At 45.0% G+C, this 24,350-nt stretch overlaps 1 protein-coding gene and 1 pseudogene across 1 annotated transcript; one reads left to right on the forward strand and one right to left on the reverse strand.

Moving 5' to 3' along the window:
- The first annotated feature begins 10,561 nt into the window (after positions 1-10,561).
- Positions 10,562-12,498, forward strand: LOC136454951 (uncharacterized; annotated as a pseudogene).
- Positions 12,499-14,566: 2,068 nt separating this feature from the next.
- LOC136452664 (monothiol glutaredoxin-S5-like) lies at positions 14,567-15,489 on the reverse strand. Its single transcript, XM_066453256.1, has one exon. The coding sequence runs from the start codon at positions 15,325-15,327 to the stop codon at positions 14,827-14,829; it is 501 nt and encodes a 166-aa protein (XP_066309353.1). The 5' UTR covers positions 15,328-15,489; the 3' UTR covers positions 14,567-14,826.
- Positions 15,490-24,350: the final 8,861 nt, after the last annotated feature.

Here is a 24,350-nt window from a genome sequence, read left to right on the forward strand (position 1 = left end):
CCTCCGAGGCCATTTTCGGAGGCGGACTTCTTATGAGACCCGCCTCCATAAATCATTTTTAGGAGGCGGTTATTTTTTTTAACCGCCTCTATAAATTGATTTTATGAGGCGGACAATCGTGACCGTCGCCGTAAATGAAAATGCCCGCCTCCGAAAATCCCTAGGTATTTTACGAGGCGGTTGGATTTATGACCGCCTCGGTTAATAAAGTGCATCGCCTTGTAAAATCATTTGTGTAGTAGTGGCGGCTGCAGAGACATACTTAAGGAGAGGTTACACTGGGTTGGAGGTTATCAGCTTCATCAGCTTAGCCTGATTAAAGCCTGAACTCGAAAATGCAAGAGATCCAGTACTACCGTAACGACACTTCATGTGATCCATCGCCATCGGAGGCCCGAAGGGGTCTATGTGTAATCATGAAAAGGAGGATTGTCGTTCATGATAATTACAGGAAAAATATAAACAACAAAAGACCATCATCATGAATGTAGTGACGGGCCTTAAAACATTCACCCTGTTCGCTTATGCTAAAATTTGATTTATGTTGAAATATTGTAAAAGAAAAATATTATTCTATGGCAGAAAGAAGTGCTGAATAAGATCAAGCAAACAGGATTATTGTCTTCTTGCGACGCAGGTTTCATCGAATCTTGTTACAAATCGTCAACCCACCACAAAGAGAAAACACAAAAAGAGCGCGCGCGGATTACGTACGTGGAGATGACTCAGGGAGGGGAGAGGGGAAATAGGGAGAGGGGAGGGGGATAATATACGCGGGCCCTGCCCTACCATCCCCGTTCCCACTGCCCCCTTCTTTCCACTTACAGCCAGGAGGGACAGAGGACTACGACCAAGTGGCGCGGAAAGACGTTCGGGTCGGCGGCTAGCTGTACCTGCGGTACCGCTGCTTGTCTACTACTACGCAGTATGTATGCATGCCGCTGTTTGTTTGGCTACTAATCCTCCTACCGTCGCCTGTCGCGGGCGAGCTCGCTGCCAAGTACTAGTGAGTGCATAACCGCAGCTGGTGCGGCGCACATGGCGTATTTGATGCGGTGGGCCGCGGGCATGGACGCGTTTGGTGGCCGGACGCGGCTCCGTGCGCCTGTGCCGGTCGATCCCGCCTCTTTGTCGCTTCTACGTACCCGGCCTACTCCTTGCTCCAGCGTTTTCGAGTGGTAGAGAAATGTCAATCCGACCCGTCGCTCCGACCGTCACCGGCGACAGCACGGAGGCCGGCCGTACGCATAGGAAGAGCGACCTCAAGAGCGACTGTGCGGTCGCGCGACAAGACCAGGTTGTGCTGCCTTTTGCTCCTGAGAAACCCTGCCATGGAAAATTCCTCTGTGCCTGCCACTGTAAAAAGGTACTTAGTGTTAGATCTAAAGCAGGATTTCGAGGCATAAATCTAGCGAGTTCTCTTTACTGTAAATACGATATCAAGAGCAGAAAGATAGAGAGGAGTAGAAGAAGAACGTGTCGAATCTCATACCGTAGATAGAGATAGTCCAGAAGCCGTCATCTCGTTCGTCGGTGAAGTCTGAGCACGGGCAGCGACATTCGGGGAAGAGGTCAATGAAGTCGTCGACGTCGGTGGAGCGGGGAGGCGCGGCTGGCGGCTTTCCATCACTGGCTGCGCCCCTATCTGATCGGGATTAGGGTTTAGGCTTCGGTGGGGAGCTCGGCTCACGGTAAAACCTTGTACTCAGAGTCGCCGGCCCCACCTCTATATATAGCGCAGTGTGACAAGGGCCCTCCAGCCATAGTGGGTTGGGCGCCCCCAATCAATGCGGATCAAAGGCCTGGGCCGTTGGGCCCAATTTGGATTAGAGATCAATCTAACAATCTCCCCCTTGATCTCTACCGTCTTTCAATTTCATATCATTTACTTTTGTTCATTCCATTACAGATTAGCGTACAGAGCTGTTTCATCGTCACGGTCAATTGCCGATAGATTTAACAACTACAACACACCACTCTGTTCTGAAATAGATACTTAACTTTAGGCCTTCTTTTATCCAGGAATTATAGGCTTTCCCTTAAAACCATACCGGCTATATGTTCTCTGAACACGTTGGGTGGTAAGCCTTTTGTAAGCGGATCCGCGAGCACCTTTTTGGTACTTATATGCTCAAGACTTATGACATGATCCGGACTTTATCTTTCACAATATAATACTTTATGTCAATGTGTTTGGCAGCACCACTTGACTTATTGTTGTGAGTATACTGTACTGTCGGATTATTATCGCAATAACTTAAGTGGTCTATAGATGTCGTCAACCACCTTTAAACCGGGTATGAACTTCTTTAGCCAGTTCACCTGCCCCGTTGCCTCATAACACGCTACAAACTCGGCATACATTGGACGATGTAGTGATGGTTTCTTTGAGCTTTTCATGAAATAGCTCCCCTTGCGAGAGTGAATACATATTAGACGTGGATTTTCTATCATCTCCCGCATAATAAGAATCTAATATCCCACTATATGGAGTGAATCTGATCTTCTATACGTCATCATGAGGCTTTTCGTTTTTGTAAATAACAAAGACTTTCTTTACTAATTTCTAGTGTTCTGTTTCAGGATTGCTCTGGAATCTGCCAAGTAACTCGTAACAAATGCCAAGTCAGGCATGTACATACTTAGCATTTGCAAGCTTCCGATAGCTGAAGCATATGAAACCGTTTTCATTTGACGATCTCATACTGATTCCTGGGGCATTGAAAATCTCCATATCTATCGCCCTTGACTATAGGAGCAGGTGAGGGACTATATTTGTGCATATTAATTTCTTTAAGATCTTTTCTATGTATGCCTTTTGTGTCAGTCCTAATACCCTTTACTTCTATCCCGGTGAATCTCGATCCCTAGAACGAACGAAGCTTTACCAAATTTTCATATCAAATTTTGAGGACAAAAACTTCTTTATCTCCAGTAGAAGACTGACATCACTACTAGCAAGTAAGATATCATCCACATACAGGACAAGGAAGATAAACTTTCCATTCTTAAACCTTGCATAGACATAATTATCCTCTACATTCTCTTTAAACTCAAAATTCTTATTGTTTGATCAAACTTCAAGTACCAATGTTTGAAGCTTGTTTTAATCCATAAATGGATTTCTTTAGGCGACATTCCATTCGTTCTTTTCCTTCATGACAAAACCTTTCGGTTGTGCAATGTAAAACATTTTCCTCTAAGAGTCCCCCGTGAGAGATGTTGTCTTTACATCCATCTGATGTAATTCTAAAATCATAATGTGCCACATAATGCCATTATGATTCTGAAGGAATCCTTACATGATACTGGAGAAAATGTCTCAATGTAATCAAAGGTCTTGGTGTAAACAATCTCTTCCTCTTTGCGTAAAGCCTTTTGCCAAAAGTCGTGCTTATATCTCTCTATATTCCCTTGAGAGTCAAGTTTTGTTTTGTAAACATATTTACAAGCCTACTGTTTTGGCTTCCTTTAGGAATTATTTTCAAGTCCTAAACTTTATTTGAATTCATAGATTTTATTTCATCTTCCACGACCTCAAGCCACTTTGATGAATGATCACTTCTCATGGCTTCTTCAAATGAGGTGGATTATCCCTCCATTTGAAATTCCTCAGTGTTGTATACTTCATAGTCAACAGGAATAAACTGATCTTTCTAACTCTTTGAGAATCTTCTAGAGGGGCCTCCACATTTGGCACATCTTCTATTTGAGGCTGTTGTTGCTCCCCCTCATGTGTGGCAATAGGTTCTATAGGATCCTAAAGAATAGGTTCCTCATCGTTATTCATTGTTGTCACAGGCGGAATAACAACAGGTTGCTGACACCACAGTGTCTTGTAGTGTTAGTGCAAGCGACAGCAGGTAGTGAGAAAAAATAGCTCATGAATCATCGGAGTGGGGCGCATACACCCGCTTCTCTCAAGGTTAATCCTCGAGCTACCATGCTTCCTCTCATTATTTCATCATCTAGGAAGACAGCATGTCTCGTTTCTACAAACTTTGTATGTTTGTCTGGACAGTAGAAACGAAAACCTTTTGACTTTTCTGGTAGGCCAATGAAATGGCAACTTACTTTTTAGGATCTAGCTTCCCAATGTTTGGGTTAATATTTGAGCCTCAGCAGGACTTCCCCCACACACGTAAGTGGTTAGTGAGGGTACTCTTCCTATCCACAACTCATACGGTGTTTTGAGCACCGACTTACTTGGTACTCTATTAAGAATCTGAATGGCGGTTTTTAAATGCCTCCATCCATAGGCCCAATGGTAAGGTGGAGTAACTTATCATACTGCGCACCATATCCATCAGGGTATGAATGCGTCTTTCAGCTACTCTATTCTGCTGAGGTTCGCCTGATGTAGAATACTAGGCTACTATGCCATTCTCCTATAAGAACCTTGCAAAAAGTCCAGGAACTTGGCCATATGGGTATGTCGACCATAGTACTCCCCTCCATTGGTCGGACCTGACTATCTTAATCTTAAAATTGTGTTGGTTTTTCAACTTCTGCCTTAAATATCTTAAATTTATCCAATGCTTATGTTCTTTCTTTGATTGGATAAATGTAGCCATAATGGGAGTAATCATCTGTGAATATTATGAACGAATCATAACCATCCACACTCTTTACAGGAAACAGACCACAGATGTCTGTAGAATAATCTATAAAATTCCTGCGCTTTGTTTGACATCTTTCTTAATTTTCTTTACATACTTTCCTTTTATACATTCTCTGCATTGTTCTAAATCTGAGAACTCTAATGGAGGAAAAATATCATTCTTAACTAGTCTTTCTATTCTCTCCCTCGAAATATGGCCTAAACGATAGTGACATAATTTCGACGACGCATCGTAAGCTCTATTTCGTTTTCTGTTACATCCATAGACGAGGATACATTCTCATTGTCGCATGCAACGTTCCCATCATCGCATACAATATTCACATCATCATGTAGTGACAACAAATAAAGCTCATTTGTAAGATAGCAAGACCAACACATGTATTATTAAATGTTATCTTACATTTGCCATTTCTAAAATGGCAATCATATCCATCATTGTCTAAGCATGAAACACTAATCAAGTTTCTTTTGTAAAGAGTGAACATAAAGTACATCTCTAAGTAAAAGTGTGAAGCCATCAGCAAGCTCTAGAGAAAGATCGCCAACGGCCTTCAACATCTGCTCGGACTCCATTTGTAACTTTAACATGTCTTTCTCTTCTTTGCGTAGTCCTCGTTGAACGGAATCCCTGTAAGGAATTAGCAACATGAACAGTTGCACCTAGTCAATTCACCAAGTAGATTTCAAATACTGTACATATAGGGATTCATTTATGAATGTAATAATTGTTCTCACCTTTCTTTGCCATGATCATCTTTAAGTAATCAGGACAATCTTTCTTATAATGTCTTATCTTCTTGCAATAGAGACACTGGTCTTTCTCTACTATGAACCTGTTCTGCTGAGGCTGATGCAGCATGGGACCCTTTCCCTTTGACTTTGTGGAGGAGTTAGCATTATATTCTTTTTCTTGTTGTCTTTCACACAATTGATAGTGCCACCATTGGCAGCTTTTATTCTCTTCTCCTCTTGCACACACATAGCCATGAGCCTCTCTAAGTCCCACTCTCTCGGGCTGTATATTGTAGTTGACAACAAAAGTTCAAATTCCTTTGATAAGGAAGCAAAAATCAGATAGATAAGGAACTCTTCCTTAAGAGCCAGATCCATTGGTTTTAGCTTAGATGCCAAATTGCTCATCCTTAGTATGTGCTCTCTTATGCCACCATTTCTAGAGTACCTCACTATCACCAGCTGCTTTATTAGCTAGGTAGCATATGTCTTTGAAGAGCCAGTGAACTGACTCTTTATTCTATTAAGGTACTCGGTGACCGTGTCACACTTTGGGATTAAGCCCACAATTGCAGGCTCAATCGTGTTCTTTATCACAGCCAAACATTTTTTGTTGGCAGTGACCCACTTCCTATGCTCAAGGTCATTAGAACATCTTTTGGGATTCAAAATCCCTCTCTCTAGTTGCCCAAGCGGCATCAGCCTCGTTTGTCTCCCTCACCGGTGCCACAGGCTTAGTGGGACACGGTGAGGTGACTACCCAGTCCACCTCAGCCAAGATGAAGGCCAGGTCAATCTTTTCTTCCACTCTGTGTAGTTGTCACCTTTGAGAGTGGGGATCTCTTTGATACAACCCATCAGTTGTATCCGCCTGAAAACACAATTCATATAGAGTGAGAACATAAATAATAACAGCAATTGCATGCCTTGATTTCAACGTTGGTCAAATTAAAACATACAAGCTATTTATACATTAAATCTACATCACCGTTGGGCAAAAATAAAAATAATGCATAAAATCATTAAAATTACGATATTGTTTATTAACAACGTTGGTCAAAAATAACAACATCATAATAGTGTCAAAATCTCTTTTTCTCCAACTAAATATCACGTTGGTGCAAAATAATTGGAGAATAAACGACTTCTTTAGCAGCGAAAAACGTGAAAAAATTCATTATCTATTTTCAGAAGCATTAAACTTTTCTCAACTATTCTCTGAAAATTATCCCGTTGATTCAAATTTTAATAGAGATATTAAACAGATAAATATCATCAAAATTGTTTCTAAAAAAAGAAAACTTAAACTTGTAAAAACATTGTTCATGTGACCCAAACGAGTTGAAACAATGAATTCTAGCTCGGCCTGTTTCTTTCTTGCGCGCACTTGCTTCCCATGCCGCAACCTGGGCCTAGGCCGGCAAAGTACGGCAGTCGCGCGCGCTCGCACTAGGCCGAAACCTCGGTCCAGTGAATCTCATCCATTCATACAGATCCGACGGTCGCGCGCGGCGTTTCGCTAGATATAAAAGCCGATGCCACGGCACCCTGGGGAAACCCTAACCCATTCTCTGCTGCTCTCTCTCTCTCGCCTCGCTCCGTTCTCTCCTCAGCGTAGCAGGCGCGAGCACCAGAGTGAAAGCAAGCGCTAAGATGGCGCCATCGTCGGTCCCCTCGCCGGCGTGTGTGCTCCCCAGCTGGTGAGCACGCCGCCGTCGAGCGGTCTGGGCGGCGGTGCCCTGATCCCCTCCAAAACCTAGATCTGACCCGGCCACTTCTCCTCCTTCTCTGTCTTGGTCCCCGGACGGCACGGAGTGAGACGATGATGCGTCGTCGCCGGCCCTCTCGTCGGCGTGCGCTCCCCAGTGGGTGAGCATGCACCGTCGAGCGCCGGCTACAGTGCCCTTGGCCCAAGCACCCACCCATGCGGCGACAAGGTGGCAGCACGGTACGGCGGCGAGGCAGCCTCTTCCCCTTCCCTTTTCATTTCTTGATTTTCCTTTCTTCTCTTCTGCGGATCTATTCGATTTAGGGTTGGGGATGGGTTAGGATCGAGATTAGGGTTTGGTTAGGGTTAGGGTTTTCGTTCACTTTCTTCTTCCTCGTAGTTTGATTCATGGTTTAGGGTCAGCTTCGCATGCTGAGACCCCTTTCTTTCTTTTTCTCTGTCTATCACCCCATTAGGGTTAGGGTTTCGATGACTCTCTTCTCTTCCTAGATCTAGACGGATCTGAATCTCTTTCTTCTACCCCTAACATGAGCTACATCTAAACAGAGGGTTTCTGATAGGCTAGATCTCACACCTAGGTAGGCTCCGATACCAATTGTTAGACCTAAAGGCAGTGATCTATAGGCATAAATCTAGCGAGTATCTTTACTGTGCATGCGATATGCGAGAGTAGAGAGGACAGAGAGAAATAGTAAGAAGAACAGGTCGAACCTGACACCACAGAGGGAGATGGTCCAAGAAGCCGCCATCGTCGTTCGTCGGTGAAGTCTGCACACGAGCAGCAATGTTTCGGGGAAGAGGTCAATGAGTCGTTGACGTCGGTGGAGCAGGGCGCGTGGCTGGTGGCTTCCCGTCACTGGGCTGCGCCCCTCTCTGATTGGGATTAGGGTTTAAGTTTGGGTGGGGAGCTCAGCTCATGGTAAAACCTCGTACTCAGAGCCGTCGGCCCCCACTATAGCTCAGTGTGATAGGGGCCCTCAAGCCATAGTGGGCTAGACGCCCTCGATCAGAGCGTGGATCAAAGGCCCCAACTAGGCTGTTGGGCCTAGTTTAGGATTAGACATCAATCTAACACTTAGTATGGTAGGGACCAGGCGGATGGATCTTGGCTCGTCAGCTGTCACTCGTCATGCCACTGTGAAAGGTGTAGTAGAGTCTGACAAGTACGTATGCCCTTTTTGCCTTTTCCCTATCCGAGGTAGTAGGCGGGTAGGGCATGCAAAATGCGAATAGCTAGGTCGACGAGGTTCAGAAATAATAAACAAAGAATGTTGTGGAGCTATGAAAGTTATGTGAGAGTTGTTTACGTAAGATCATGCAAGACCAGCTATTTAAAAGTCGCTAGCCATTCTATCTCTCTTCTTAGGGCCTATTTGGTTCCATGGACTAAAGTATTTTGGACTAAAATCTATACTTTAGTTGGACTAAATAGCCAAACACTTGGACTAAAGTGGACTAAAGTGCTTTAGTCCTTTAGTCCAAAAAACTAGACTAAAGTGGACCAAAAAATCTTTCACTCCCTTCACTCCCCTGCCCCTATCATTACTGCACCGAACCAACTCCCCTCCCCGCCCCTCCCGTTTCCCCGCCGCTCCTCCCCATTTCTAGTCCTTGCACCACCACCTCCCACAGCGATGCTTTTCCCACCGCACCCGTCCATCCCCTCATCGCCGGTGGTAGCTCCTGCCCGCCGGTACCTCCCCCTCCTATTTCCCCGCTTTTCCCGCCGCTCCTCCCCACCCCTGCTCCCGACGCAAGCACAGGATCTAGGTCCGGCCACCCCCACCGCATCCTTCTTCCCCCTACCTGATCCACCGCCCAAGCCCCTCCAAACACCGGATCCATGGCCTCCTTACCTCCCCACGTCGGATCGACCTCATCCCGGCCCTCCCCAACACCATGAATAACTACCATGAATTTTTCTCTCAAGGTTCTTCATCACAAGGTACCCGAAGCTTCCTCCCCTCCTAGGATGCCGACGATGAATATGATTTCAGGCCTTTCACCTCGCAGCCGCTCACAGCCTATTCGTTCCCCGTCGGCACATGGAAAACCTTGACTTGAACTCGTAGGCCAACGTGTTCCCCAACCTAGACTCGTACCAGGAGTTCCTCCAGGCCGGGGATGATGGAGTGAACTATCCCCTTCCTTCTCGTGCCCCTACAGGCAGAGGGCTTGGTCATGGCGGAGCTCATGGAGGTCGCCGGGTGAGGTCCGCTGGATCCACCGGAGGCAGAGTACAAGGACACAGTGGAGCTGTTGGTAGCCGTGGAGGTAGAGGGGGGACCCATGGGGGAGGTAGAGTTGGTGGACGTGGTGGCAGCGCCACAACTTCGACCATCCATAGGAAATTGGCACCGGTGAGGATGAAGATGAAGACTCCCAGGGGGTAAGCCACAACTTGGACCTGTTCCCTATCGATGAATCTTAATGCTGACTATTTTTGACATTCTTCTGAATGGTAGCTATTTTGAGTATTTTGTGAATGCTAGCCACAAATTCTGTATGCTAGATGAATGTGATGCTAAGTATTTTTTCATGCTTCTGAGTGCTAGCTATTTTAAGTTTTTTGTGAATGCTAGCCACAAATTCTAAATGCTACATGAATGTGATGCTGAGTATTTTTGTGAATGCATCTTATAAACATTAGAGGGATACAGATTGCTGCCCTGTAGATGAATGTGAATGCTTCTGAATGCTAGGTGACTGCATATGACAAGGCGAGTTGGACCGAGGAAAACACTCATATTTACTATGATCTAGCGGTTGAACAAATAAGGGCAGGGAATTGCTTGCATGGTATAATGTCACGTAGAGGGTATAATATGATGAGACAAGGTTTTCTATTAAAGTCTGGTCTAAACTTAAATGTCAAGCAATTGAGGAACAGATGGACTCAATGCAAGACTTTGTACTCCTTTTGGACTATGTTGAATACTAGTACCGCACTAGGTCAAAGACCTGATGGCACTATCATAGCATCAGTTGCATGGTGGAAAAAGGGAGTTAGAGGTAATTGAATCAGTTTTCACTCCCATGTATTGTTTTCTTTCTTGTTGCTATGTTTCTGATTACTTGTTTCTGTTTTTCAGGGAAGATCTGAATGCAAGAAGTTCATGCATGGTGTTCCTACTTATGTAGAACAACTTGCAGAGATGTTTCATGGGATAATAGTTGATGGATCATCTTCTTGCATCCCCAGTTCTTCGCATCAACAAGAAGAGGTGTTGGCTGATGAGGAGGGTGAAGATCAAGAAGGAGAAGGCTTTGTACACAACCCACTAAGCAGTAACAGCCGCAAGAGAACAACTAGTGCAGCAGACATAGCCACAAGTCCAGCTAAGAAGAGCAAGAGCCCAATGATGAAGATGTTCCAGAGGATTATAAGTGAGTTGTAGGTTAGTAGAACAAAGGATGAACAAGCACTGGCAGAAATGGCAAGACAAAGGGAGGAGGAGCTAGAAAAGAGGTAGCAAATGAGGGAGGAGGAGTTACTGAAGAAACAGAGAATGAGGGAGGAAAAGTTCAAGAAGAGGCAGAAAATGAGGGAGATGGAGTTCGAGAAGAGGCAGAAAATGAGGGAGATGGAGTCGCAGAAGAAGGAAGAGGCTCAAGAAGACATAAATAGATGCTTGTTTTGGTCAAGGATGCTAGAGCAGGACCAAACACACAGAATTTTATGTTGCAACAAGATTGTTTCATTTGAGTACAACCAGGATGGTCTTCAACATGATAGGACACTAAGGAAGACCGACTGACTTGGCTGCAGAAAGCAGTCTAGGATTATAATAAACTACCGAAGACCTTATGCTTAGGACTAGTTTTAAGACCTTATTATTCAAAACATGTTTTATAGACCTTTAATGCTAAGTCTTGTTTGATGGTGATGTTACTGTGTTAAGACTGTTAAGACTTGTTACTATATTTAGAAAAGTTTTAAAGTCTTGCTTTATGGTACTATTTCTAAACATTATGCTTTGTGGTGCTGTTTCGACATGATGTTTTATGATGATGCTTTGTGGTTCTTGCTTTTGTGGTTCTAGAAGCAATTGAGAACACTGACATGTTCCTGTTCCATCTTATAGGAAGAAGAAGATGAGTCCGATGATGATCAGTGGGAAGAAGATGATAGAGATGATTATGATCGAAGAGTACAAACATACATATTCGAGTCTCAGAAGAAGAGGAGGAAAATCATAACCATAGCTGTTGCCGTGATGGGTATGTACCATTTTGACACTTACATGAACAAAGTGGCTTATAGAGTAGCTACAGAGAGTGGTTTTGATTGGGTTATGAAGACACTAGGAAGTAGGACAGCTTGCTTCAATATGTTTAGGATGAGTGAAGGCATTTTTATGGGGCTCCATAGTGTGCTAGTTGGGTCATATGGATTGAAGTCCACTAGGAGAATGTCATCCATGGAGGCTTTAGGGTTGTTTTTATGGATATGTGGTGCCCCTCAGTCTGTTCGACAAGCTAAAGATCGTTTCACAAGGTCACTAGAGACAGTATGCAGGAAGTTTGATAAAGTTCTACATAGTGTGACCAAGCTAGCAGTTGATATCATTAAGCCAAAGGACCCTCAGTTTAGGACTGTCCATCCTAGATTGCAAGCCCCTCGCTTCACACACGTTCATTGACTGTTGCATTGGAGCAATAGACGGGACACATATCCCTGTTGTAGTACCAACTAGCAAGGTAGTACAACATACGGGACGACATGGATATACAAGTCAATATGTGAAGGCTATATGCGACTTTGATATGAGGTTTACTTTTGTCGTGGCGGGATGGCCTGGATCAGTACATGATATAAGGGTATTCAAAGATGCCATTGACAAGTTTGGAGACAAATTTCCGCATCCACTTGAAGGTATTGACTTTTTCTTTTCTATGTTGTCTCATTATTGCAATACTTGGCATGTGATTTGCTTAAACCATTTGACTGCTATGTGTAGGAAAATTCTACCTTGTTGACTCGGGTTACCCAAACCGACCGGGTTATCTTGCACCGTACAAGGGAACTAAGTACCATATCCCGGAGTTTAGACAAGGACCAACGCCAAGAGGTAAAAAAGAACGATTTAATTATGCACATTCTTCACTTCGTAATGTCATTGAGCGGTCATTTGGAGTTTTAAAGATGAAGTGGAGGATATTGCTTGACCTACCAAGTTATCCTATGACAAAGCAAAGTCAAATAATTATTGCGTGCATGGCACTATACAATTTCATTCGAGATAGTTATTTGGGGGATGCGGACTTTGATTTGGTTGATAGTGATGAGAACTTTGTTTCACTCTCGGAAGCATCGTCTTCTCAAGTATCTAATACACGTCATGGAGATGAAGATCACACCATGAATCAATTCCGTGATTGGATAGCCGATGGGTTGTTCAATAGAGCATAGATGTCTATTGTTTAATGGTGATGTTATGTTTGCTGTGTGCTACTGTTGTATGGACAATTTCCTCCGTTTCTATGAGTGTTTGAATGTGTATGAAGTTTTGTATGAACATTTTTCAATGCATATGAAGATGTGTTTGAATGTGTATGAAAACAAAAGCGTGGTCTTGGCGCCAGGACTTTCATATCGCCTGGGACAGCAAGGTCTTGGCGCTTCCGTGACTCTATGTTTTGCCCGGACATTTCTTTTGGCGCCAGTACGTGGTCTTGGCGCCACGATCAGGTCATCTAGACATTTCTCAACTGCCTTGACATTCTTGGCGCCAGAATCAGATTGCCTGAGACAGCAGGTAGAAGTAAATGAGTCATCCTACCACAACATTTATTACTTTTAGTCCATACTAGTTTAAGTAATCAAACAGTACTTCAGTCCATGGACTAAAGGTGGACTAAAACTTTAGTCATGGACTAAAGAACCAAACGTGCCAGAATTCTTATTAGACTGTTATTTGAGAACCATGGAGGCCGGTAGGAGTATACCGTACTGTGCTTTTGCACTCCACCTCCGTCTCGGAGCGGGGCGGAAGATCTTCTGCACTGGTAGATCCGAATGCCGCGGGGATTTGGCTGGCTGTGCCCAATTTGGTCTGTGCAACTTCTTCCTTCCAGCCGGAACCAGACACGCGCCACGCAAATTCCACGAGCCGAGAGGTTCGATGTCTCCGCTGCTGCCTGCTTCGCTATACTCCCTGCGACCGAAACTTTACGGCTGTTTCCAGTTCGCGCTCATCACTGCTTACGCACTTTGTAGCATCGTTTTACGTTCTTTTTTTTGGAACGGAATTGAAATAGTACCACTATCACGTTTGTCGCACGCAAGAGTCCAACGGAGCAGGGAAGTACCGTGGAGTAGCACGTCCTTTTCTTCCTGGTAGATTGTAGTGGTAAAATAAAGGCAACCAAGCATAGCATCGTCCCTGATTTTTTAATCGCATCGCCTTCCATTTGGCACCAGTAATCTTTAGGGACCAACCTTTAACTGTTTCTACTGGTAGCAATGAAAATCATATGCAGCTAGATGATGAGCGTATTTTGAAACAACACTTTCATTTTTCTGAAACTTTGGAACAACACCTTAGTAGGAGTATACTAGGAACATGAAATAGTTGCATGCTGTTTGGTGTGTCGTTAATCCAGGCTTTCAACTTTGCATGCTGTTTATGTCATGTCATCTCTTTTTTCTGAAACTTTGGAACAACACCTTAGTAGGAGTATACTAGGAACATGACATAGTTGCATGCTGTTTGGTGTGTCGTTAATCCAGGCTTTCAACTTTGCATGCTGTTTATGTCATGTCATCTCTGATGGCATCAAAAGCTAGTGACGTCCACCCATACATACCACCTCAGCAACCGGCCATGAATCGAGCCAGTCGAGCACAGCCGTACAGGACAAATGCCGTATACGGGCGGCAATGAATGGTGGCTGTGTTCAGCTGATACGTAACCTGGCTAAAACTGTTTTGTTGTAAGAGAAAATAATATAGATTCTAGCTGATAAGTTGACCACTAAGTAGCAAAGAGGGCCCATATGTATGGAATACGGAGTAGTAGTAGTATATCAGGTGATGTACGCAAATGGTCCAGGCCACACAGGAAATGCGAAACTGGACAGCTCATCCTCATTAAAATCTGAAACGGAAACGACTGTACAGATGCGGCAGACGACGTCCCTCTGCCGACTCTCGCTCGTCTTCCGTACTCAGAGCGTTAGTTACATAAAGTTGGAGTTGGAATTTTGAGTTATCGTAGTAATTTCGTTTTTATTTGACAATTAGTTTCAAATATGGATTAATTAGACTCAAAACATTCGTCTCGTAATTTCCCACCAAACTGTGTAATTAATTTTTTTCGTCTACATTTAATGCTCCATATATATGCCGCAAACATTCAATATGATAAATATGATAAGTACTGTAGCATTTTTGGAATTTTGGGACGGAACTAAACACGCGCTCACACGATGGATGGAAGACGCGAAGCGAAAACTCATGAGTCATGACACACGCACGCTACCAGACAAGCTATTACTGCTAGATAAATTTTGTGATTAGAATTATCATCATTCTTTTTTTTTTTGCTTCCCCTAATAAGAAAATAAAGAAAAAAAGAAATTCAAAGTCCTATGCCAACGCATGCATCCGCCGCGATGTGATGTGATGTAATATACACGATCGATCCAACGGCCAGGATTAAAGCACGACGCCATCATTTCTGGAAGGGGGGAAAAAGAAAAGGAAGGAAGAAATACGCTGCTGATAGACTTGTTTAGATTAGAGCCAGAGGGCACCGGCCTTCTTGAGGATGGGCACGAGCTCGCCGGAGATGTGGACGGCCATGAGCCGGTCGAGCCCGCCCAGGAGCTTTCCCCCGACGAACACCGCGGGCAGCGCGGCGGCCTCGGCGCCGGCGCCGGCCGGGACGACCCCGGCGAGCGCGGACTCGTCGGCGACCTCGTGCACGGCCGGGTTCACGCCGAGCCCCTGCAGCAGCCGCTTCACCACGTGGCTCAGGCAGCACCCGCGCCGCCCCACCACCAGCACCGGGCTCTCCGCCACGGCCCTTCCGACTTCCGCCTTGCCGCCGTCGTCGTCCCCGGCCCCGGCCCCGGGCACGGCGTCGGGCCGGGCGCTCTCCTCCGCCGCCGCCGCCGCAACAGGCTCCGCAGTGGTCAGCACCGCCGGCTCCGGCTTCACGGCGACGACGGCCGCCGCCTCTGCCGCCGCCGGCATCAGCCACGGTCGGGCGCTGCTGTAGGGGATGGCCTGGTACATTACTTCCCGACGACGTGCGTCCGCGTTTGACGTTCCGGCCGCCGAGTCTTCGTCCTCCTCCCTCCCCTAACTTTTTTTTTTCTGTTCTCTCTCACCCCGTCTTTTCCGCGCGGGCGTGGAACGTGGTTCGTGTGGGCGATGGTTGGGGTTGGCCGGTTGGGGCGCTGGTGTAAATCGCGGGACGCGGGGGATTATATACAGGGGAGGTGAGGTGGGTGGGTGACGTCACTTTGCGGCCCCACCGCGACGCGGGGTACCTTTCGACCGGTTCGCGCGGACCGAGTGACTGCTGCACGCGAGTCTCGGGCTCGGGGAGGCCGTAGGGGGAGGAATGGCGTTGGCGTGGAGGGGCGTCAGCCGCGGCTCGGGGACGCGCCGGGGACGCCGGCTCCGTGACGACAGCTGCTACGGAGGCGGACGTGGACGCGGACCCGCGCGCGTTGCGGTTGGACTCATGATGGGGGCGGGCCAGGCGGGCGGTCCTGATCCTGTGCGAGCGGAAGAAGCCTGCGGGGCCGCGAACAGCGGGCAGGATCTTTTTTTTCTTCCCTTTATATCACATAAATATTGATATTTTTTAATAAACTTATCAAACCTAAATACCTAATATAGTTTGTCTTATTATAAGACAAAATAAAAACTTAAGGGACAGAGTGTAGTATTAATATGACAATCTAGATTCTAGATTACCAAATATAGAGAGCGTTGACTAATCGCGCTACACATCTAGAGCATTTTGCCAACCTAATCACAAAGCTTCCATTCTCTATCATAGCCGTCTAAAACGGAACCAAACCGCTTACAGCCCGTTCGGCTGGTCAGATTTAAGCTGATTTTAGATAATTTTGAATGATTCAATAGTATAAACCTTACCAGCCGAACACCCCGTCGGGCTCCGGCCAGTTTCGAAGAGAAGCGGTCAACAGACAAATCCGGGCCCGCTGGCTGTAGTAGCTGTAGCTTGGGTGGTCGTCGGGCGCCCACCTTTTCGCGTGTGTGATGGCGTCGGCAGCGGCGGCGTCCGTAATCCGAGACGTCACGCGGGTTGGCACTTGGGGGCGTACGTTTTTTTACCAGCACATGTCGTTCCCCGATTAAAGTAGCGCCGGTCGAGGTCGAGCTGCGCGTCCCGATCGACGGGCCGGGCCAGCTTGGGAGAGGGAGACGGCGCGCGGCCGGTCGATCGGTCAGACTGCGTATGTGTGCTGCCGCTTGCCGCCGGTGGAGAATACTACGATCGCTCTTGCGTGGCCGGGGCAGCGCATGTGGATCACGTATGACGTCGCTTTTGTTGGCCCCGTACGGAGCTGCTTTGGCTGACACCATGCATGACGTAGAATTTTTTACCATTTAACTCTTTTTTTTTGAAAGTTTCTCACAAATAGACCTCTGGCGAAAAGAATCCAGAAAATAGACCCTTAACTCGGCGCCATTGATGCTGGCGCCTACCTCGGCGCTAGCGTCTCTGGCGCCGAGCTCCTGGGCACGGAGGATGGCATGGCAGGGAGCTCGGCGTCAGTCACTCTGGCGCCGAGCTCGGCGCCAACGTTAATGACGCTGAGCCTTTAATACCTACTTGGCCCGCGCCTTTCCTCTCTTCTTCTCCCTCTCTTGCCCTAGGATAGCCGCCGCCGCTGCCGCCCTCGCCCGCGCTGCGCCGCGCCGCGCCACGCCGCGCCCGCGCCGAGCCTGTCGCCTATAGTAAGAGGCCTCCGCTTCATCTACGGTCGCTGCGACCTGAGTAAAGAACGCGTCGTCATCCTCCTCCGCCTGTAAGCCCGCCTCTGCTAGAGCGATGAGCTCGCTCAGTCTGCCAGTGTTGTCCTCAGCCTCCTTCGCCTGCATGCCCGTCTCTGCTAGAGCGATGAGCTCGCTCAGTCTGCCAGTGTCTGTAACACCTCGGGTGTTTAAATACTAAAACCTGACATGTCATCATACGCATTGCAAAGCATTTGGCATTTGGTGAAATCTTTGAGATGCGTACCCTAAAATAAGTTTATATTTATGTGGTATGTGTTGAATTGTATTGTTTGACTCAAGTTCAAAGTTTGCTTGGATTTTTAAATTTTCGAGAAAACCCTGATTTTCAGCATTTAAATCCTACCCTGAAAACTCATTTCAAAATCTAAGCATATTTTGGGGTTGAGCCCAAAAGCAAAAGTGTAGAGCTTGGCAAGTTATACAAAGTTTGTTTTTGGAGTTTTCAAAGTTGTTATGAAAATTTTGGAGTAATTCAAAAAGGCGTAATTCATTAAATTTCCCCTATTCGAATTCAAAAGTTTATTTCAAAATCTAGACCGAATTTGGGGGTGGTTATAAAAGCAAAGTTGTAGAACTTTTGATTTTGAACAACTTTTATTTTTGGAGATTTTTGAGTTATTACAAAAATTTGGGAGTAATTTGAGTTTCAAACTGGATGGCAATTCTGTAATATTGATGAACAGTGTTCACCGCTCTTGCTACATGGCCGGCGACCGTCTTTGGCGTTCCAGGCGCGCGCGTGGCGGCCTTGGCTTCGCGCTGGCGCGGGAAAGACTCCGCCGTGGCTTCTCCTTGCTTCCTTGGCCGTCCTATAAAGCTCTGGAGCAGTCGCCGTTCTTCTTTTTCCCTTGCTCTGTTTTTCTGTCGGCCTTGCTCATCTCCGGCGAGCTCGCACCATCGCGGTAGTGCTCCACCGTCACAGCTAAAGCCAGTTCCAGCTCCATCTCCTTCTTGCGCATCCACCCAGCCAGCTGTGGTCGACTGATTTCGCCGAGAATCCGCGGTGTGAACCCTTCTTCTTCGCGGCCGTCCACAGCGCCGCCGAGCTCCACCTCTCTGTGGCCAGCGCTCTCCAGTGAGCCGTTGCCCATGATCAGTGTATCTACGGCTTCGTCTCGATGCTGTAGTACTTAATCCGTTGTTGTTTGGTCGTTTTGCCCACCGCAGTCACCGGAACGCCCTCACCGACGATCTCTGCTTTGCCGTGACCACCGTGAACGTCGACCTACCTCTCTGTTGTTCCTCCGGCTTGTCCATCGCCTTCAACGTGATCGGGGTGAGCTCCTAATTCTTCCCGTGCCTTTTGTTTCACCGTTTTCGGTTTCGTTTCGCCGGCGTAGCGCCGCCGAGCCGTCGTGTCCGCCATGGCCGGTGTCGTGCTCATCTTGTGTCGTAATCGATGCAACTAAGGGCGTTAGTTGATGCGCATAGTCGTGGGGAGCATGTTGGTGCAGTTGCCTTCGCCGTTGGTCTCACCAACGGCAAGAAATTGCCGGTCAGCGCGCGTGTCGCCGGAGTCAGCGATGGAGGTTGAAGATGACAAGTGGGGTCCGTTTGTCAGTGACTTAGCGTTCAAATGGAATTTTTCTATTTTCAGATTTGAATGAATAGTGATGTAATTTGTTATTTTTGTGTAGATTTATTTAGAACTCCAAAAATTATGAAAAGTTTTGTGTGACCTCTTTGTGATGTATATTATTTAAGAAAAATATGAAATGTTGTTTTTCAGTACTTTTTAAATATGATGAAAATTGCTCAATTTATTAATAAATGGATTTCCATGATTTTTCTAGGCTTATTTAATTGTCCAAAAATTATGAAATTTGTTTTGCCACTTACATATCATGTAATGAACATTTACAAAAATTTTGAGGTCAATTAGAACAAGTTAATTTATTTCATAATTCTTAATTAATTAATTAATTCTTAAAAGCAAATAGTAACCTTTAGTGATTTAGGTTTTGTTTGAATTTTTTGTTGAGTGGTGTCCTTGGGTCATTAGTTGGTAATGATCTTTGGCAATTGATGTAAGTAGTACGAAAAAGATTTGGTTAGTTTGACTTGTAACTGTACCTCGAAGGAAAGTTGTATTCAAATTGTTAATTTTTGCATCCATCATCGAGTATCATGTTTCGTATTCCGCATCATGTTAAACATGGCATTGTTACTACGTGTAGTGAACGAAGGTGAACACGTGGTAGTTAATCAAGTTGCGGAGGAGGTTAATCCGTCTGTTGAGGTCGGATCGAATACTTGTGAAACGTCGTAGGAACCGGACTTTTCCGTCAATGAAGGCAAGCCCCGGATGGATACAACCCTACCTTGTGTTTTACAAATTAATTTCGCTTTTGCTTTTCTTTACTGCATTAAGTGATTAGGAGTTAAGTAAAAGCCTAATTGGTGCATTACCAACCTTGTTTTTCCATATCTACCTTGTTACCAGTTTTAATTCGAAAATGACTAGTTATGCTTAGTCATGCTTAGTCGGGTGATTACCTGTCACCTGTGAGTTTTAAATGGATCTTTGGTTACTGATGTTATCATGAAATATGATCATGTGAAGTAATAAATCTAGACCGGGCGAACTCGGTGTGTGTGTGAGCCACAAGACATGGAGGTCTTGTGAGCGGGTACTTTCCGTCTGTGTCGATTAAGGTCCGTACCGTTGTTGAATTGCATGAGGTGAGACCTTGTAGTACTAACCATATACTCCGGTAAGCCTTTACTCGGCTATTCTATTATGAGAATGGCTACTCGCGCACTGGGAGTGGAGAGATGGCAAGAGTAGCGTGTACCCACGTGGCCATGGGCTGGAATGGTGGAGTACTGTATTCTCGGGTGGCGTGGACCCGTTCTTGTTTAGAGGATCTGAGGGTAGGTTGGTATATGTAGGTCGGGGACCTGCATATGTCGTGTGGTCTGGAATCCCCAGCTGGGTTTATAATCGGTTCGAATCGTCGTTGCTCCTCGGTTATGGAGACTCAACTCACTGTTCATCATCGTAGTATTAATAACTGGAACTTGAGAATGGTTTGTGAAGGTGTTGGTTATGAAGTTTCATGATCTCCATACGGATCGTGTCAGCTTCGTATATGATATTATGAAGTTTTAAATGTCGAATTAAAGAACTTTGTTAAAGAGCTTTTATGCAAAATAACTTTGATTATTGCTAAAGCCATACTTTGAATCCCTGAGCCTGCATTCCTGAGTTTATCAGTTCTTATTTCGGTTAAGTCTTGTTGAGTACTTTTGTACTCAGGGTTCGTTGACCCTTGTTGCAGGTGAGCCTCATGAGCAGATCTGTTTTGGATCGTGCTGCATGACTTTTGTTCGATCTGACGATGAGAAGTAAATGTGTGGTCCTTGGGCAGGATGCTTATCTTATGTGTTATGTTTATGTTAATTATGCCACTCCACTACTACTATGGTTTGTAATAATTACTGAACTTAGTTTGTAAGGTTTGAAACAACTTGTTTGTAAACTAAGTTATCGTAAGACTTTCGCTATTTTACTCTGATGTATATATTTGAATAAATGTTGTAATACTGTAATGACTCTGTAATGTGATCCTGCTCGGAAATCATGGATGATTTGGGGTTCCCCGAGGACATCCGACAGACTTCTTAAGTTACCAGGAACATATGCATAGCTGTCAAAGGTTGTTGAACAGTGACAAGTGCATGTGGGTCCTATAATTTAGGAGATTCTGCCATAGAATAGTATCAGAGCGATCATTACATGGTTTTTGTTGTATTGTTTTACAAAAACTTTAAAATGATTTGGGATGACTAAATTTAACTTGATAATTTGGTCCAAATTGCTTCTGACTTATCTTATTTCTTCCTCACCATTCCTTATTTGATTGAAAAGGTTTTGTGTGGTGGAGTAGTAATCTTACTATGCCCTAAATAAAAACAAATGTTGTTTATGTGCATTATAAGCTTTGATGTTTTTGTTTGTAAGAACGATTCATGCATCATGATTAATTCACTAGTTACTTCCTTCACCTCTGAGTCTGGAGTTGAGTAGTGAGTCTGGTTTGAGTAATGTAATCCATCATAGCTGCTCTTTAGACTTTGATCAAATGATCTTACTTGGATTAAATTGGCTTTCTACAGTATGGCTCGTACCAAGATGATGCCCCGTAAGTCCACTGGACCCAAAGGAGTTTCTCGTCATCAACTTGCCCCTAGGAATGACGGTGCTAGCAGTAGCAGCTCTAGGCCTGATCCCTAGGCAGAGATACAGAGGATTTCTACAGAGTTAGCACAAGCTACTAGAGATAGGGCTTTGGATGCTATACAGGTAGGAGAATTACATGATCAATTGAGGCGTCTCACCACCGTGCACAGGAACTGCGAAAGCATATTAGTTCATATGGTGGAGGGAAGGAATGAAGCTTGGCATAGGGAAAATGTAGCTAGAGCTAGAACTCATGAGCTAGAATTCTATGTAGAAGATTTAGAAGAACATAATACCTATCTACATGAGGAAGTTCATAGGCTTAGCAATCTACTAAATCCAAATCATGAACCCCAAGCTGATGCCATGGACCCCAGTGTCATCCTTGCCGATGATGACGAATTGGAAGAAGAAGAAGAAGATCCTGAAGAATTAGTAATGATCGATGAAAGTGATAATGAAGGCGGTAATATTTCCAGAATGGATACCGAGCCTGAAGTTTGAAGTAATTGAGGAAAGGAGTAGAGTTGTATAATAGTTAGTTTTAGTTAAGTTATGTAGTCTTGTTTTGGTACTTACGGGTTTGTGTTTATATTAGTAAACTCTATGTGATGTGTCTAGAGTAAGCTTTGGTGCAATTCAATAAAGACTTGTGAATAAAGTTTGGTTTATTATGAGTAGATGCGTCGTACGTGGGGTTCATATATTCCAGGAACTTCACAAGATGAGGACGGTATTCTAGATCTGCCACCAGTTCCAACAAATCTGGCTAATGCTATAACCGCACTCATCAATGTGATGGCCGAAAATTCTCGTTTGCTTCATGAGATAGCTCAGAGTAATTAGAATCAGATGCACGAAAATCATGGTCGCCACCATAACAGACAGGAGGCTACATATGTTGATTTTACAGACACAAGACCATCGGTGTTCACCAAGGCAGATGAACCATTGGAGGCTGATGACTGGCTTCGAACCATGGAGCAAAAATTTGATCTTATTCTATGCACGGAGTATCAGAAACCTGCGTTTGCCGCTCAGCAACTTAGAGGAGCAGCAAGTGCTTGGTGGGCAAACTTAGTGGCTATGCAACCAGCTGGCATTCCAATAACTTGGGCTGAGTTCCGTACTGCCTTCAGAGCCCACTATATTCCGGAAGGAGTGATGGCTATGAAGCTAGATGAATTCCTTGCTTTGAAGCAAGGGGATCAAACTGTGATGCAGTATGTGGGAAGATTCAATCACCTGTCACAATATGCATCTGAACATGTCAATACTGATGCCAAGAAGAAGAGGTGGTTTATGAGAGGCCTGAATACCAAATTGCAAACTATGATGACCACTTGTACCAATGTCACTTACCATGAGGCAGTAAATATTGCAATTGCTTTAGAGGCAAAGTATCGACAGCATAAGGAGCTCAAGAAAAAAAAGAGTATGCCGTCTGGATCTTTTGGGGGAAATCAGAAGAGGCAGAGGGTGATTTATCATCCAGTACATCATAATCATCCTCCTTATCGTCCGTCGCAGTCCCAAGCCAGGCAACAGTCAAATGTCCGTCCTGCTATAACCTACCCGAATTCACAGTCGACCAATGCTCCTGGTGGCAATGCTCCAACGTCCCAGGGTCACAACTATCCATGTTATAATTGTGGAAGGACTGGTCATTTCTCCAGGGAATGTCCATATCCCAAGCAGGTTAATCAAAATTATCAGAAGGCCCCTGCCAATCAACAATAGGGCCAGGCACCAAACAAGAACCCCAATCAGAATGCTCAGAAGGGCAAAGATGAGAGGAAGACAGGATGGGTGTTCTATATTCAAGCTGGAGAAATTCCGGAAGGGGAGCCCGTGATGATGGGTATGTTTCCTGTTGCCAATCACCCTGTAGTTATACTTTTTGATTCTAGTGCATCGCATTCATTCATCAATAGAACATTTGTCATGAAGTATGAAATTTCAATTGGGGCAACAAAGGAAAGTTTCTTTATACAGTCGCCCGGGGGACGTCTGTGTACTAAGGAAATGGTATACCTGGTACCCGTAAACCTGGGTGGGCATATTTTTCCCACTACCATGATTATCCTTAAGGATCAGGATATAGATATAATCTTGGGAATGAATTGGATGTATCAGCATAAGGCTGTTATAGATGCTTTGAATAGAACTTTAAGGGTAAGTTTGCCTAATAGTACTTCTCAACTTCTCATCCAACTTCCAACCTTAAGAAGATCAGTGGGCAAGATTTGTGCAACTGCTGTCAAAGAGATTAGAGATATACCGGTAGTATGTGAATTTCCTGATGTGTTTCCTAAAAATTTACCCGGTCTATCACCTGATAGGGATGTACAGTTTAACATAGAGTTGCAACCTGGAACAACTCTGATTTCTCGAAGAGCTTATAGGATGCCACCTAAGGAATTGGCCGAGTTGAAGACTCAGTTACAAGAATTGATTAAGAAGGGGTTTATCCAACCTAGTTCATCACCTTGGGGATGTCCGGCAATTTTTGTGAAAAAGAAAGATGAGACCCTGAGGTTATGTGTCGACTATCGTCCGTTGAATGAAGTGACCATCAAGAATAAGTATCCCTTACCTCGGATAGATTTGCTTTTTGATCAATTGGCCGGAGCCAAAGTTTTCTCCAAGATAGATTTGAGGTCAGGATATCACCAAATCAAGATAAAGCCTGAAGATATTCCCAAAACGACATTTACCACAAGATATGGATTATACGAATACTTGGTAATGTCTTTTGGATTGACAAATGCTCCAACTCATTTCATGTATCTGATGAATTCAGTATTCATGCCTGAGCTAGACAAGTTTGTAGTGGTGTTTATTGATGACATTCTAGTATATTCCAAGAATAAGAAAGAACATGCGGAACATCTTAGAATTGTTCTGACCCGCTTAAGAGAACATCAACTATATGCCAAGTTCAGCAAATGTGATTTTTGGCTTAGGGAAGTGCAATTTCTTGGATATATCTTGTCAGCTGAAGGAGTTGCAGTTGATCCCAGCAAAGTGAAGGATGTGCTTGATTGGAAACCACCAACCACAGTTCATCAAGTTCAGA

Source organism: Miscanthus floridulus, chromosome 5 (genome assembly GCF_019320115.1).
Source record: "Miscanthus floridulus cultivar M001 chromosome 5, ASM1932011v1, whole genome shotgun sequence".
Classification (NCBI taxonomy): Eukaryota; Viridiplantae; Streptophyta; class Magnoliopsida; order Poales; family Poaceae; genus Miscanthus; species Miscanthus floridulus.